General features: G+C 62.6%; 1 protein-coding gene across 2 annotated transcripts; it reads left to right on the forward strand.

Moving 5' to 3' along the window:
- Positions 1 to 4,763: 4,763 nt before the first annotated feature.
- On the forward strand, positions 4,764 to 11,574 carry EIF4EBP1 (eukaryotic translation initiation factor 4E binding protein 1). Of its 2 annotated transcripts, none has more exons than XM_075444756.1 (3): positions 4,764 to 4,993; positions 9,631 to 9,801; positions 11,164 to 11,574. In XM_075444756.1, the coding sequence occupies exons 1-3, from the start codon at positions 4,846 to 4,848 to the stop codon at positions 11,196 to 11,198; spliced, it is 354 nt and encodes a 117-aa protein (XP_075300871.1). In that variant the 5' UTR covers positions 4,764 to 4,845; the 3' UTR covers positions 11,199 to 11,574. The 2 variants fall into 2 exon arrangements, with proteins under 2 accessions (XP_075300871.1, XP_075300872.1); XM_075444757.1 differs by having other exon boundaries at positions 4,765 to 4,993; positions 11,167 to 11,574.
- Positions 11,575 to 14,428: the final 2,854 nt, after the last annotated feature.

A 14,428-nucleotide genomic window follows, 5' to 3' on the forward strand; every position in this document is an offset into this window, starting at 1 on the left:
GAGCTGAGCGAGACTTCACAGCTCCAGGCACCCTCGTCACCGCCCAGAGCCATCTCTCCGAGCCCGGCTCCAGCGCCCACAGCCCGTGAAAGCCGCCCGCTCCTCCTGGCGTGCCACGGGCGCGCGTTTCCATCGGCTCGCGCCTCGCATCCCGCCCGGAGCCCGGCTCTGACGCTTGTGCAAGAAGCCCAGCCAGCAGCCGCTTTTTCGGTGACTCCCTTTGGTGGGGAGAGGCGAGAATATGAATGGGGAGGTCCTGCGGCCGCAGCGGTGGGAGCAAGGAGGAGGAGGAGGAGGAGGAGGAAGAGGAGTCAGACACTGAGCCGGTTTCCAAAGCCCGACTTTCAGGGAAGGCAGCACCCGTGCTGGCAGCTCGGCCTCAGCCCCTGCCTGAGCATCCCGCTTCACGCCGGAGCCGGCACGGCCACGCGCAGCCCGGCTGCCCAGGGCAGGTGACTCTCGGTCCAGGCAGGGAGTCAACACCTCTCCCCGTCGCGGGGGTCTCTGGGGCTGCGCAGGGCAGCGGCGGCTGACCCCGGGCAGGGCAGGCAGCCGTGGGAGCGGGGAGCCTGCCCGCAGCGGCTCCGGGCTGGCGGCGGGACCGAGCCCCTCCGAGGCCGGGAAAAGTCCGAGGAACATTTCTTTTCCCAGCTGGCACATGGGCCTTTTGGCTCCCAGCAGCGACTTGGAGCGCGAGCGAGGGTGGCGGGGGACTCGGGTGCTGGGACCCCTGGTCGGGGTGGCTGCGCTGGGAGCTGCCCCCGCTCTCTCGGCTGCTCTGCCGCGGGGAGAGCCGGGCATCCGCACGGCAGCGCGGGCAGATCGCTCACCAACGCCGTCCGTCTCCCGGGCAGCTCCCAGCCCACCCGCGGAGCACGGCACGCGCGGGCAGGGGCGAAGGCAGCTGCCGGCACATGGCAGAGGTGCCATGCAAAGGGCACGGACGTGAGCCTGCGGCCGACGGGCAGAAGCTTCCCGCCCCATCCAGGGAGGCATCCCAGCTCCCAGGAGTCTGACTTGGTGCCGTTTGCTGTCCCGGCTCCATTTTCCCCCCCCGCAGTCATTTCTGACGAGCTTTTCCCCCGCCAAGCAGCCAGAGACCCCCAGCCCTGGGCGCAGGAGAGCCCCTGCGGCCCCTCGCTCCGGGGCAGAGCTTGCCACGGGTTCGAGCAGAGTCATGATCAGTGTGAGACACCGGTGCCAGGCGTGTGCCCACACCGTGCCAGCCCACAGGGACAGCCCTCCCTCTGCCAAATTCCCTTCGCAAGAGCTTGAGCCAAGCGTCACGCCCCAGGGTGCGAGTCGGGGTGCTGAGCTCGCCCAGCAAGTGCCAGCCCGGGGGTCAGGGACATTGGGGACCGCGGCCCTGCCCAGCCCCGAGCCCCGTCGCGGGTCTTCCTGCCCGAGGGCCACGGGCAGGGCGGAGGTGCGCTTCCCACGGGCAGGATGGGCTTGTTTACCAGGGGCAACTTTTATCTGCACAAACAGCTCTCGGGCGGGCAAAGTGGATGTGGGTTTGTCGTTATCTCCGCCGGCAATCGGAGGGGAATGTAAACACGGATGGGGTGGAAATGCCGCGGCACAGGGACATCCTCGGCGGGGGGTCACTGCGGTGGGCAGCAGCGCTCGGAGACCCACCGCCACCCCACCCTGCGTGGGGCTGGAGCTGGGTTTCGCAGCCGCGGGAGAGCCGGGGTGCGGCTGGAGACGAGCCGTCCCGCCCGGGATCCGCGCAGACGGGGAGGTGATGGATGGGGCGAGACGATAGCCACCGGTCCCCGCTGCCCACCATGCAGGAGTTTATCGTCCCCCTCGGTTTATTTTCTTCCTCTCTGCAGCAAACCCTCCTGCAATCCGCAGCCCGGGTCGTGCTGGTCGCAGTGCGGCCGGCGATAGCCCGGGACGGGCAGGAACGGCCCCTCGCTGCCCATCCCCGGGGGCTGCTCTCACGCCAGGGACCGAGGGTCCCGGCGTCGTGTGTACAGCGCAAACTTCATCATCTCATGACTTCCCGAGAGCCACGAGGCAGATTTCCCTCCCTGGGAGCCTGCCGGAGGAGCGAGTGCTTTCCAAAGAGCCACCCTTGCTCGGGTAAAAGTGACGTCACCCAGGTCAGCCGCAGAGACGCTGCAGCTGCTGGTGAGCGGGCGAGGGCACAGACACCTCCAGGCAGCCCTTCTGCTCCCGATTCAGAAGGCCAAAAGGCGACAACCCGCTACCACATGAGGATGACGAAGGGCTTTCCAGCCCTGTTCGCAGCCCGGGGAGAGGGCAGATAAAGCGCCCTAGGGACGAACACCCCGTAACCAGCGGGCGCTGGTGGCCCGGGCAGGCGAACGCCGGGGCCCCGTGGCTCCTCCCTGGCAGCAGGAGCTGATGTTGGGGGGCATCTCACGAACCCCCCGGCCAGGAGCATCCCTGGTCCCTGGGGTGCTGCCGGCAGCACCGAGCTCCGGCAGGCGTTGTCATGGGGCTGGGGTCCCCACGTCCCCCTTTGTCTCTTTTCTCGGTGGCTGTCGGTGCCGTCCCCCGGCGCAGAACTGCCAGGCGCGGCAGGGACAGGCAGCACGGGGGTCCTGCTCCCCCGGGGGCATCACTGATTTATTGCCCGGGGCCAGTTGTTCCCTGGCCCTGGGTCCAGGTGGTTTCCCCTTTCTTTCTTCTTGCTTTTTTTCAATCTCCAGCCCGTGTGGGAAATGGGAGACAGAGACGGATGAGGAGGAAAGGCTATTGTTAGGGCTGCGGGCTCCGCATCCCAGCCCGGCTCGCTCGGTGCCAGCTGGTTTATCGGGGGGTCTCTCCAGCGGGGATGGCATCAGCAGAGCGCAGGAAGGACGTCGCTGCCAGCCCGGGCGAGCAGCGTGTTCCCCACGACGGGCTGGAGCTCTGCAGAGCTCAGCAACGGCAGTGAGACCCGAGCATCCGCGTCCTCGGTCTGGGAGGGGACCAGCGTCCCGCGCTGCCCAGCTCCGCTGCAGCCTTCCGGGGTCTCCTGGGCACCCCAAGCGCCTCACGGGAGCCCCCACCATGGGGATGTGCCTGCGGGTCTCAGGGCGAGGAGAAGCCGTCGCTGCGGGACAGGAGGGCTCCGGTTCCCTGCAGGGGCATCCCCAGAAATGGGGTTTTGTGGGATTTTGAGCGCCCTGAGCGTTTTTCCCTCCGCTTGTCCTTGCCTGCACCCCAAGCTGGGGTCCCCCAGGCCCCGAGGGCAGATGCCCCAATGAAGCGGGGGGCTTGTGGTCCCCTGCTCCCCCCCAGACAGGGTGTGCCCTCAAACCCTGACCTCCCCTGGCTCCTTGACCCCGTAATGGTCCATTCTCTGGGAGGAGGAGGAGGAAATGGCAGCGGACCTTGTTGTTTGGCAGCGGGACGCCTCGCTGGGTTGGGGGTCACTGCTGATGTCACTCGCCACGGCCGGATGTGTTCCTTTTCCTGCCTCAGTGCCCGGTGATCGATTCAGCAGCTGGCACGGGGTGAGGGCTGCCTGCCTGGCACCGCAGGCTGCCCGGGGTCCTGGGGGTCCTCGGGGGGCACAGCAGCCTGTGTGTGTTCTCAGGGGTTCTTGGGGGGCACCGTAATCTCCCTGGGTTCTCAGGGTTTTTTGGAGGGCACCACAGCCTGCCCAGGGTCCCGGGGGTTCTTCTGGGGCACAGCAGCCTGCCTGGGGTCTGAGGGGTTTTTGGGGGGCACCGCAGCCTTCCCAGGGTCCTGGGGGTCCTTGCGGGGCACAGCAGCCTGCGTGGGTTCTCAGGGGTTCTTGGGGGGCACCGCAGCCTGCCCGGGGTCCCAGGAGCCCTCGTATCTTCCCTCTCCATTCCCCAGCCTGGCAGGAGCCCCCCCGCCCTGGCCACATGAATGCTGCCCTGGAGAAAGGGCTCAGAGCCCCCCCAGGGACCCTCGGCACCCTGTGACCCCCCAGGGCTGAGGTTTCACGCCGCGGGGATGGGGCAGCGGTCAGGGGGCCGTGGGAGCTGGCAGGGCAGCAGGGAGGGCAGCGAGGCAGCTGGCGGCGGGGTCTGGGGGGGCCGGGGGCCGGCTGCATCCCCCCCCCCCGCCCGGGACCACCACTGCCACAGCCCCGGCACCCCAACGCCGCCGGGGAGCACCCGGGGGGGGCTTTTGCGGGGGTCCCGCAGCTTCGGGGGGGATTTGCGGGTTCTGCCCCTGCCCGGGGGTGCTCGGGGGGGCTTTGTGCCAGCGCTTCACCCCCGGGAGCCCCAGCTCTGCCCCCCGCAGCCCCGCTCAGGGCGCGTTGCAGCCCCCCAACCCGGGGCACGGCGTGGGGGGCGGCGAACACGCGGGCAGGCGCTGCGTGGCCCCCCCGGCCCCTCCCGCGTTTGCTCCCAGCCCCCCACCCCACCCCTCCACCCCCGGGGGCGGCAGAGCCATTTGGGACGGGGGTCTGCCCCCCGGGCGGGCTGACATCTGTCCCGGCAGCGTTCACACCGCGACCTCCCACAGCGACCACCCCGCGTGGGGTCACTTAACGGGGGCGGGGACACACCCACCCCCCTCCCCGTGGGGAGCAGCGCTGCCGGCATCGCCCCGCGACCCCCGAGGGGTCTCTGCACGGCGCTGGGGGCACGGCCCCCGGGAGCGGGGGGCACAGGGACCCGCCGGCCGCCCCGCTCCACGCCCCGCCCCTCCTAAACCCCGCCCCCTAAAACCCCACCCCTCCTACCACGCCCCTAAACCGCGCCCCCGGGCCCGCCCCGCCCCCTAAACCCCGCCCCCCGCTGTATTTCCCGCCGCACCCCGCGGCGGAAGGGGCGTGTCTGGAGGCGGAAGCGGAAGCGGCGGGCGGGGCGGGCGGCAGCCGCAGCGCCCTGTCGCGGTGGCGGTGCCATGTCGGGCCGCTGCTGCCAGGGCCAGACGCCGAGTCGCGATATCCCGGGCCCTGGCAAACGCCTCGCCCTGCCCGACGGCGCCCCGCTGCCGCCCGGCGACTACAGCACCACGCCGGGGGGCACCGTCTTCGGGACCACGCCGGGCGGTGAGCGGCGGGCCCCGGGCAGGCCTCTCCCCGCGGCGGGGGGGTCCCGGGCGGGAGCGGGCCGGGCCCGGGGGTTTGCGGGGCTGCGCGGGTCGGGGGGTGCGGGCAGGGTCCCCCCGCTGGGGCGGCAGCGGCTCGCCCGCCTGCGTGGGCGCTCTGCCCCGGCGCTGGGGCCTCCCGCCCCGGGAATGCCGTAGCAGGGCCGGGCTCCCCCCCGCAGCCGGGCCGCTGCCGTGCAGGGCCGGGGGGAACGCGGGGCGGGGGGCTTCCACCCTGCCCAGGGTGCCCCGGAGCCGGCGGCCGTGTTTGCTCCCGGGCAGCCTGGCAGGCGGCAGACTCCCCCCGCAGCCCGGGTTACTCATTAATTCCCGTCTCCGGTGGCCGCCCGCCCCTGTGGCTGTCCTTGTCCTGCGCTGCTCTGCTCCCGCAGCTGACCGGCGGCCTGGGCCCCCCGCTCCTGTTGCTCGGCCCTGCGGGTCCCACCACTGTGCCCCTGCGGCTGCTGGACGGAGCCCAGAGCAGCGGGCTGAGCTGGGCGTGCTGGGAGATAGCTCTGCTCGAGGGGAGGCAGCGAAGGGGGGCTGCAAGCACACAGCCGGGAAGCTTGGCGTCCGCCTTGGCGGTGCCTCGGGGGTCTTCAGCTTGGCGTCCGCCTTGGCGGTGCCTCGGGGGTCTTCTGTCTCGGCGTGCAGCGCTCCCGAGAGGGCTCGTCCGCCGGAGAGGCTCTGCCTCTGCGCCGCTTCCCTGAGGCTCTGTTTCGAGCAGTTTGGTTTTCGAGGAGCGGCCGCTGTTCCGGGCGGTGACGCTGGATGCCTGATCGGTTCTGCGCGTTTCCAGCTGCGGCAGCTGCCCGCGCTCCCACTGTCAGGGGTTGAGACAATTTTTTCTGTTTCTTTAAGAGTTCCCCCCCCAATGGTATTGCATAAAAAATCAGCGTGAGCAGCAGGAGTGATGAAACTGTGCTTGAAGCTCGGCCAGGGAACAAACTGAACAGGAGGCGGTGGCCGATGTGGTGTTGGTGCCTCAGACCGGTCTCTTCACAGCACAGCATTTCAGGGGTTAAAACTCAGAGAGAAGGGGGAAGTCAGCACTGCTGACTCAGTTGGTGCTTTGTGTTTGTGCAGAAAAGCTTGGCTGGGGAGCTGAAGTTCCTGTGTGATTTTTGCCATATGGTCTCTCTTCTCTGAAAGCAGCAAATAACTGAAGTACTTAAATGGCACTTGTGGTAATTACGCCCTGGAAGACAGAGAATGAGAACGACTTTCCCAGCTGTATTCATGTGCTCTGAGTAGCAGAATAGAAACGAACAATTAACGCTGCGCAGCGTAATGAGCCTGCCAGGGTTATCATCTCTGTTTGTCTCTGGTGCAGAGTTAATGAATGTCTCGAGCGAGGAGGAGAAAAGCAAATGGTGCTTGTGGTCAGGGCGTGCGCACCTGGCAGAACCCACAGGGCTCTCGTGCCCGCGGGGTGCGGGTTTGTCCCCGCGGGGCTGAGGACAGCTCTGCTGCCGGGGCTGGCTCCTGGGGTGTTGGCTTTGGGTGGGTGGTCTGCCTTCCCGTCACTCCTGCAGAGGAGTCCTTGTCCTGCACAGTCTGGAAGGGCTCTTGTGAAAACATGATCAATACATTTCGCATCAAACTCAGCACAGCTTAATGTGCTAAAGTGTCGCTTTAAGGATTGTGGGGCCGGGCAGCTTGGGCTCGGAGAGCCTCTCTGCCCCCTGGGCCACACATGCTCTCTGTGCCCGTGTTCTGCAAACCCATGTGTCCACCGATTCGGGCAGAACACTTCACATTCCTCCCTTGTATGTAAGCCCTGACTGCTGTAAAAATAATCTTAACGTTTTGGAACACCTTGGTTTAGGTCCCTTTGCTGAAAATCTCCAACATACGTAGCCCGCTGAAAAAAACTCCTGTGGTAGGTTGAATCTGAAGAATCAGAAGAGAGAAGCAAATCAAGTTTGTCGTGCAAAACCTCTGACTAATTTCAGAGCAGAATTGAGGAACGTGATCTCTGAAGTCATCCCTTTGGCCATAGGCAGCGCTGGGATGTGAGTGATGGAAAGAGGGCCCCGTGCCAGAGCTAGAACCCCACGCAGCGGCGCTGGTGGCTGAGGGCGTTTGGGAAGGTGCCGCTCCACAGCTGCCCTACGCCAGGCTGTGCGCGTCGCACAGCCAAGCTGATTTACGTGGACAGAGCAGAGGAACACTTGCTTTTCCAGTCGCCAGGCACTTGTAGTTCAGCTTCTTCATTAGCACCTTTGCTCTGGTCTGGCTTTGCTTGCGGTCAAATGCACGAACTCTTCCTCCTGAGGTCTTTCAGTGTGCGCAGCACTGAGATGGACTTCTCGGGCAGGTTGCTTTCGAGCCTCCAGAAGTGCTGCAGCAACATCCTGAACTGCAGTTTGGATGAAGGGGGCTGTTCGGAGGAGGGCAGGCAGTCGCTGCGATGCTCGGGAGCCTCCTCCCTCTCACTCACCGCGGCAGCAGGGCAGCGGCGCAGCCCGCCGTGGGGCTGACGAGAGCGAGCGGAGTTTTGCTGCAGTTTCTGTGCCAGCAATCAGAGGAAAAGACTTGGTTTTCCCTTCTCAGCTATCGTGACGGGTCTCTGTGATCCCGTCTGGAAGGGACGGTGCAACGCAGACGTTCCCTGTCCTCTGCCAGCACAGGCAGCAGCTGGTTTTCTTACAGCAGTGGTGAAAAAAAACAAACCACAAGGGTACGCAGAAGCACGGAGGAGCGTGTAAGAGGTGACGTGTGAGTTTTAAGCATAGCCTGTTCTCGGTATTCCCTTCGTGCCTGTCCCGGCTCCTCGCTTGCTTGCTGGGGGCACGGTTGTCTGTAAGGCAGGCAGCAGGATCTGGGGGTCCCGCCAGCTCGGACCATCGCGAGCCGAGCTGCGGTGCCGGTGGTGAGCGATGCAGAGCGGGCAGCGAGCTGCTGGTGCTGGCAGTGCCCGCCGCGGGGCCGCTGGCTCGTGCGGTGGGGATGGGATGGCTCTTGGAGCAGCGCAGCTCGCTGCCTGCGCTCCGCTGTCGGGGAGCGGGCAAGGGACGGCGCGTTGGACTGGGCACTGCTTCAAACCGAGTGTTTCACCCCAACGAGAGTACGCAACCCAAATGCTCATCCGGGCTTTCCGCATCGCACGGTTGGGTGTTGAAGCTGCCATATAAGCAGGGCTTTCGGGGAGCAGAGCAGTCCCCTGGGGTGGAGTTTTTCTGACTAAATACGCTGTTAGCTCAGCTTTACGAGTTGGAAGGAGCCCATTTATGGCCTCGGGCCGTGCCTGTTGACAGCCGGGTGTCCGCTTTCCCAAGCGCTGGCCGTGTAACAGTCGGAGGAACGTGACCCAGGCGTGGAAGCTCTTGCCTGCCTGAACTGTGCTCCTGGTACTCGGTACGTGGGCTGCAGTTCTAGGAAGCGCTGTCCTCGCCGCTGTGAACCTCCCAGGAATTTAATGCTCGGCTCGCAGATCGGCCGCCTGCCTGCCCTGTGCTGGGTTTGATCCCCGCTTGGGTCTAGGGAAGCAACTCGGATTCAAAATCTTTTAGTGAAAAGGTTTCCAGCGTTTTGGGAGCTCGTTAGCAGAACTTTCTTGAAACCTGATGTCCAGCTACATTATTTCATAGCCATGCTTCAAAATAAAGCGGGTTTAATGTTCCCGGACAGATGTTCATGGGGTCTGGTTTCCCTGCACCTGTGTGTTTGTAGTTAAGGTTTTTTCGGGGCGTACACAAGGAGCAGTCGCCTTTCCCTCTTGCTGGAGTGGAGCAGGAAGGGCCTGATCCAGAGAGGAAGTTTGCAGGCTGCCTCCTAGGGGAAGAAAACACTGATTTTCGGTACTTTCTGGGTTAAGGCTGCAGTCTTGTTTGGAGGGATCCCTTTTCTGCCTGTGGTTTTTGAGCTTTTTCCAGTGCAGTTCCTGTATAAAGAACGGTCTGTTCAGTCCAGTGGTATTCCTAGAAATCCGTGCCTGGAGCCAAGCTCCCGTGGAGCTGGCTGGGATGTGCTGGAGCTGCCTTGTTCCGTGCAGGGCAGGGAGAGCCGGCTGTGGTCTGGGAAACCCTGAAAACAGCCGGGCGTTAGCAGCTCGCTGCCTTGGGGCCTGTTGACAGGCGTAGGTGACCGTAACCGCGCTGGGCAGCCAGCACCTGGCGTGGAAAGCGAGTTCCTGCTGGGCAGCGTTCAGTGATGGAGGGGCAGGCGCTGCTGCCTCCGGCTACCTGGTGTGTACGCCAGTGTCTGCCCGTGGCTCTCAGGCCCTGACAGCTGAGAAAACCCAGCTGTGTTTGAGCAGAAATTTAACTTAGTGTGTTGAGTTTGGGTGGCGGTGTGACCTGGACTGAGGCAGAAGGGATTTATTGCTTGCAGCATCAGTCTGGGCTCTGGAGTCCTGTGTTCTCGCTGTGCAGCACTTGGGGACCTGGCGCTTTGTACTGTTTTTGGCAGATGTACTGTTAATGGTACCTGGCTGCCTTGCCAGGTAGCACAAAATGGGCAGAGTAAATGCTGAGTAACAGGTGTCGCTTGAAGGGTGACTCCTGCTGTTGCTTTACGCACCTGGCTGCGTAGGTGGCCCAGCCGTACTGCGGCATCACGGTGCTGAAACCTGACCGTGTGCTGGTCTCCCCGCAGGTACCAGGATTATTTACGATCGTAAGTTTTTGATGGAGTGCCGCAATTCTCCGGTTGCCAAAACACCACCTTCTGACCTTCCGGACATTCCAGGTGTCACGAGCCCAAATGTGGAGGAGCTGAAGATTGAGAACAACCATGTCCAAAACTGTGATGAGAAAGCGAGCGCAGGTGAGTGCATGCCAAAACCCAGCCCAGCGCGCTGCTGGTTCCTGGAAATGCCAGAGTTCACCGATGGCGTGGAGCCCGGAGACCCCTGCAAGCTGGGGTCAGTACTCTGAGGACTTCTTGCAAAACGAGAGTGTGCTTGATGTCACTGGGTAATTAGGTTCCCGTGGTTATTAGGTTCTGCTGTGGTCCCCAGTAATGTGACTTTTTTCAGTTAATTAAGTGTAATCTGTTATAATCACTTGATTCTCATTAATTTAGCATTTGGAAACTGCTGCTGGACGAACAGTCCTGTGGTGAGAGAACGGGTGCAGCTGGTGCTGCCTCTCTGTCCTGGAGCGTTTCGCAGCAGCTTTGCGTTTCTGAAGGAGATCAGGTTACAGTTCGGAGCAGGGTTTGCTTGGGGTTTGCGTATCGGCCCGAGCTGTGAATTCCTTCTGCCTTTTTTTAAGCCACCGAGGCTTTTGGGGTACAAGTGAGCTCAGCTTATGTAGCTGGGACACAATACTTGCTTTGTGTACACCAGTTGTCCAGCATCCCGTGCTGTCTGTGGTGGGTTCGGCAGACGCGGCTGTGTGTGAGGCAGCAAGGTAGAGGTTAGTCCACGGGAGAGCAGGGCTCGTGGGCTGCTCTGTGCACGTGAATGCTTCACCGCAGGCGCTGGAGTAGCAGCAGGAGCACATGCTGCCTGTGAACACTTCTAAAGCTGGGTGAGATAGTTTGGGTTGCTTCAAGAAGCAACCAAGTACAGTTATTTAGCTTCTGTCTGAAAATAAAGATCTGAGTGCTCGTTAGCTGGCTCCCATGCTCACTCTAAGCAAAATCTTTCCAGAGTCAATATTGCTTAATGTGGGGTTTTTTTACGTTGTTGTGACCTTTAGTGTCTCCCTGGATTCTCTGGCAAGCTGCAGCGCAGGCTGCGCGCCGGGTGCCAGCGTGGCTGTGACCCTCCCGGAGAAGCCCTGTCCTCGGGAGCAGGCCATCGCTGCCCACGTTGGTGGCTGTGGAGCTGCGTAACAGCTGTGCAGATAAAAAGCTGTGAAATGGGCGTTTGTGTCTCTGGTAACAGACGTTTACACTCTTTACATTCCTTTCTACAAGGAAATCCAGGAGTAGAAACAAATTCTCTGAAGGGCGTCTCTGCTTCTGCTCTTGCCTCTCTGCGGGTGAGGTCCCTGCTGCGGACAGAGCTTACGTCTTGCGTGTGCGAGAGGGTTCCCACATCAAACCTGGTGCCTGAGTGCAGTTTTGAAGTCCAAGCTGCAAATTTTCTGAAGCGCTGCTGATGGTTGTTTCTTCAATAAAAACTGTTTGGTATTTAATGTGAAACTGGGAGGACTGATCTGTGGGCTTTGTCCCTCTCAGCAGGTGAGGAAGAGCAGTTTGACATGGACATCTAAAGCACGTGCCCCGAGAGTGCTTATCCAGCCAAGAACCAGGACCTTGTCTTGAGGATTCCCACCAGCCAGGCTTACACGTAGCCCATGCCTTGAGTGCCTTCCTGCCTCCTGGGAAAGGCCGTCTGTCCCTGCCAGCACAGCGCGTCCCGGGGCAGGGACTGAGCCTCAGCCTCTCCGTGCGGGTGCGACTGCGCCAGCGCAGCCCCCGCTGCCGATGGGCCTTGGAGTGCCGGAGGAGACACTCTCAGTGATTGTTTTTGTTTCCAGTTTTATGCTTTTGTTAATCATTTTAATACTGTAAAAGTTACAGAAATGCAATACAAGGGAGAAATAAAAATCAGTTCGAGTCTCCTGGTATGGAGATTAATGCAATAAATACGGCTTCTGTCCTTTATTGGTTCCAGCAGGAAGGCTGGTGGGGTGTCCCTGGGCCGAGCCCTCAGGCGAGCGCCCTGCCCGGGGCTCGGGACACCTCCAGCCCTGGTGGCAGGACATCTGTGTGTCCCAGGGCGGGGAGTTTGGGTGTGCTCGGGGGCTGCTGCCAGCCGCAGTCCGCAGCCCCTGCCCACGGCGCGCTTCCCGACGGTTCTCTTGCGAGGCCACGCTGCGGGTGTCTGAGCTGCTTCTCCAGTCCTCCCCAGTGCAGTGTGGGGCTCGCAGCACGGGTGGAAGCGGCTGAAATCCGTTCAGTGGGAGCCCCCGTAGCTGAGCGCTGCGGAGATGAGGGTCCCTGACCCCGAGCTGTCCTCTGCCCTGCCAGGGAAAAGCGGAGCCTCCAGCTCCTGTGCTGAATCCCCGCTTCCCAGAGCAGCGGATCCCTTCCAGCATGGAAGTGCTCAGCTGTGTTGTCCACTGGTTTTGATCCATCCTGAGACTTCCGGCCTGCTTTACACTTGTCTCTCCTGTTCATAACTTGGTGGGCAGGGGTAGAGACTTGATCGTGGCCTTTGGAAAAGCGAGGGTTTGACTGGGAGACTAGAAATATGTCTGTCTGGTTCTGAGAGAGGAATCTTCATCTGAGGAAGTGATGTTACCGTGGGAGCGCCCAGAGCAAGCATCTGCGGTTGCAGCCTTGTTGTGGAGGGGTCCCCAACGCTGCTGTAGAGGTGAGGCTGCTGGTGGCACCTCACGATGCTGGTGGCCGAGGCATCTCCAAGCAGCAGACCGCGTATCAGGACGGGGCCTGAGCCTCAGACTTCCTAGAAGACAATGCCCATCTGCTCAGATCCCTCGCGGTAGATAGCATTCAAATATCTGCTAATTAAGCTCAATTGTGGCATTATGATATGCAAGCCTTTAATAATGAGTAACAGAAGAAACAGAGGCCAAGCGATTGCTGCAGATAAACTTGCATTTTTTTAAGATAAGGTCAAGTGTTTCTCTGAAACCTTAATGGGAACAGATTCAAATCTGGTGCCCTCGGGTGTCGCTATCAGTCTTGCTGCCTTTGGAGGGGAGCTGCTCTCCCTGCTGAACACGCACTGGCCCTGCCTGCAGCTGGCTCCTCTTCCTTGCAAAATCGGTATTTTCAGACAGAAACGGCGCTGCTGGGCGGCTGTGTTGCTGGCAGCGTTGCGCAGCAGTTCGGCTCCGCGTGTCCCGCTCCGGTCACCGCGCACCCAGCAACCTCCAGCTTCCCTTTCTGGGGGAGGCAGCTTTGGAGAAAGCTTTCTGTGTTGCTGTTGGTTTCTCCAAAGGTGGTCACTTGAGGGAATGCTGTGGCAGCCCTGTGGGGTGTTTGCGGTAGCTGAGTGTGCGCCCGCAGTGCTGAGGCTGGTTTTCCTGCTCTACCCTAACCAAAATGTTGGTAATTATCGCTCGAGCGCAGCTTTGCATCTGGGAGAGTTCCACTGGGGTAACCCCTGGCAAACAGGTTTCGCTGGCGAAGGGCCTGTGTAAACGGGGTGGGGTTCTACCCCTCTTGCACCCCTGAAATGCTCTTCCGCAACTACAGCGGCCGCTTCATCGCCTCTGCGGTGCGGAGCACGGTGGGGCGTTCTGAGCAGCCTCCCGGGCCCTGCTGCCTGGCCCCGCGCCCGCTGCCTTCGCCGGGCAGCGTCCTGCTGCGGTACCGGGGGTGGGTTCAGCGGGGGCCGCGGTGCCGGTGACCCCGGGTGACCCGGCGGCAGCGCTGCCCAGTTCCCTCTCAGAGCCCAGGGCTGCGCGACCACGCAGCGAGCTGGGGAGAAACGCGCCGACTGCGGCCGTGCGGGTTTTTTTTGCCGCGGGCTCCTGACGCGGAGTGGCCCAGATGCGAGCGGGAGCCTCGCGGTGACGGGTTTTTATGTTAATAAAAAACCAACTGCCTGGCTTTTTCGGAGCGGGTGTCAGCTATCGCAAGCAGTGCTTTTAAATTCCGTCCCCTCCCGCCCCCCTGCTAGAGGGTAACAAGTGTTTAAGTGTGAAGTATTTTGTCCATGCCTGCGACAGCTTTGCATCGGTATCTGCGTGCTTATGTAGATCTGGGGGGAGCATCAAAGCGCCAGGTGCCTCCGACCGCGATTCATCGCCGATAATTCGGAGAGGGGGAGAGCACCCTGCAAAGCACCCGGCCGGGTGCGGGCGGGGGTCCGGGCTGGCCAGGGCTCCTGCCGGCCTCCCGCTGCGGGGCCCTGGGGCCACGGGCACGTCAGCATGGTCACTACCAAGGCTGCGAGCGCGCGACGCGGCGACGTGGCCCTCGTGGGCATCCGCTCTGCTGCAGTTCGTCCCAAGCCCGCGCCTCGAACTCCGTCCGTGGCGTGGGACGCGCGGACTCCGCACGCCGTGCTCCGCTCCTTTGCAGCTCGCCTCCCTCCTGTCCCCGCAGCCGGGGCCGCGTCCTGCAGACGCGTGGTTTCGGATCCGTCTCCTGCGCGCGATCGTGCTCCGAGCTTGCCTAAGCCATGCCCGGAGCCGCTCGGCGTTTCCCGGGCAGGTCCCTGCTGGAGCGGGGTTCGTTACTTGCCCGCATGGGCCGAGGAGCTGCCTTCGCCGCGGGCTGAGCCCCCGCGCGAGCTGACGCTGCTGCGTGGCGGCCGTGGCACGCACGGCGGGAGGGGAAGCAGCCGTGGGTGGCTGCCTCGCACAGCTGGGATGCTCCGGGGAGGTCTGAGGGACAAGTGGTGGCTTTGTCCTTGCATTTTCTGTCCTTGCATTTTCTGTCCCTGCCCCTTTTCCTCTCGAGCAGGGCAGAGCGGTGTGCCCAGCGTGACTGCATCCTGGTCCGTGTCCCGGTCACGGGACGCACA

Source organism: Opisthocomus hoazin, chromosome 28, assembly GCF_030867145.1.
Source record: "Opisthocomus hoazin isolate bOpiHoa1 chromosome 28, bOpiHoa1.hap1, whole genome shotgun sequence".
Lineage (NCBI taxonomy): Eukaryota > Metazoa > Chordata > Aves > Opisthocomiformes > Opisthocomidae > Opisthocomus > Opisthocomus hoazin.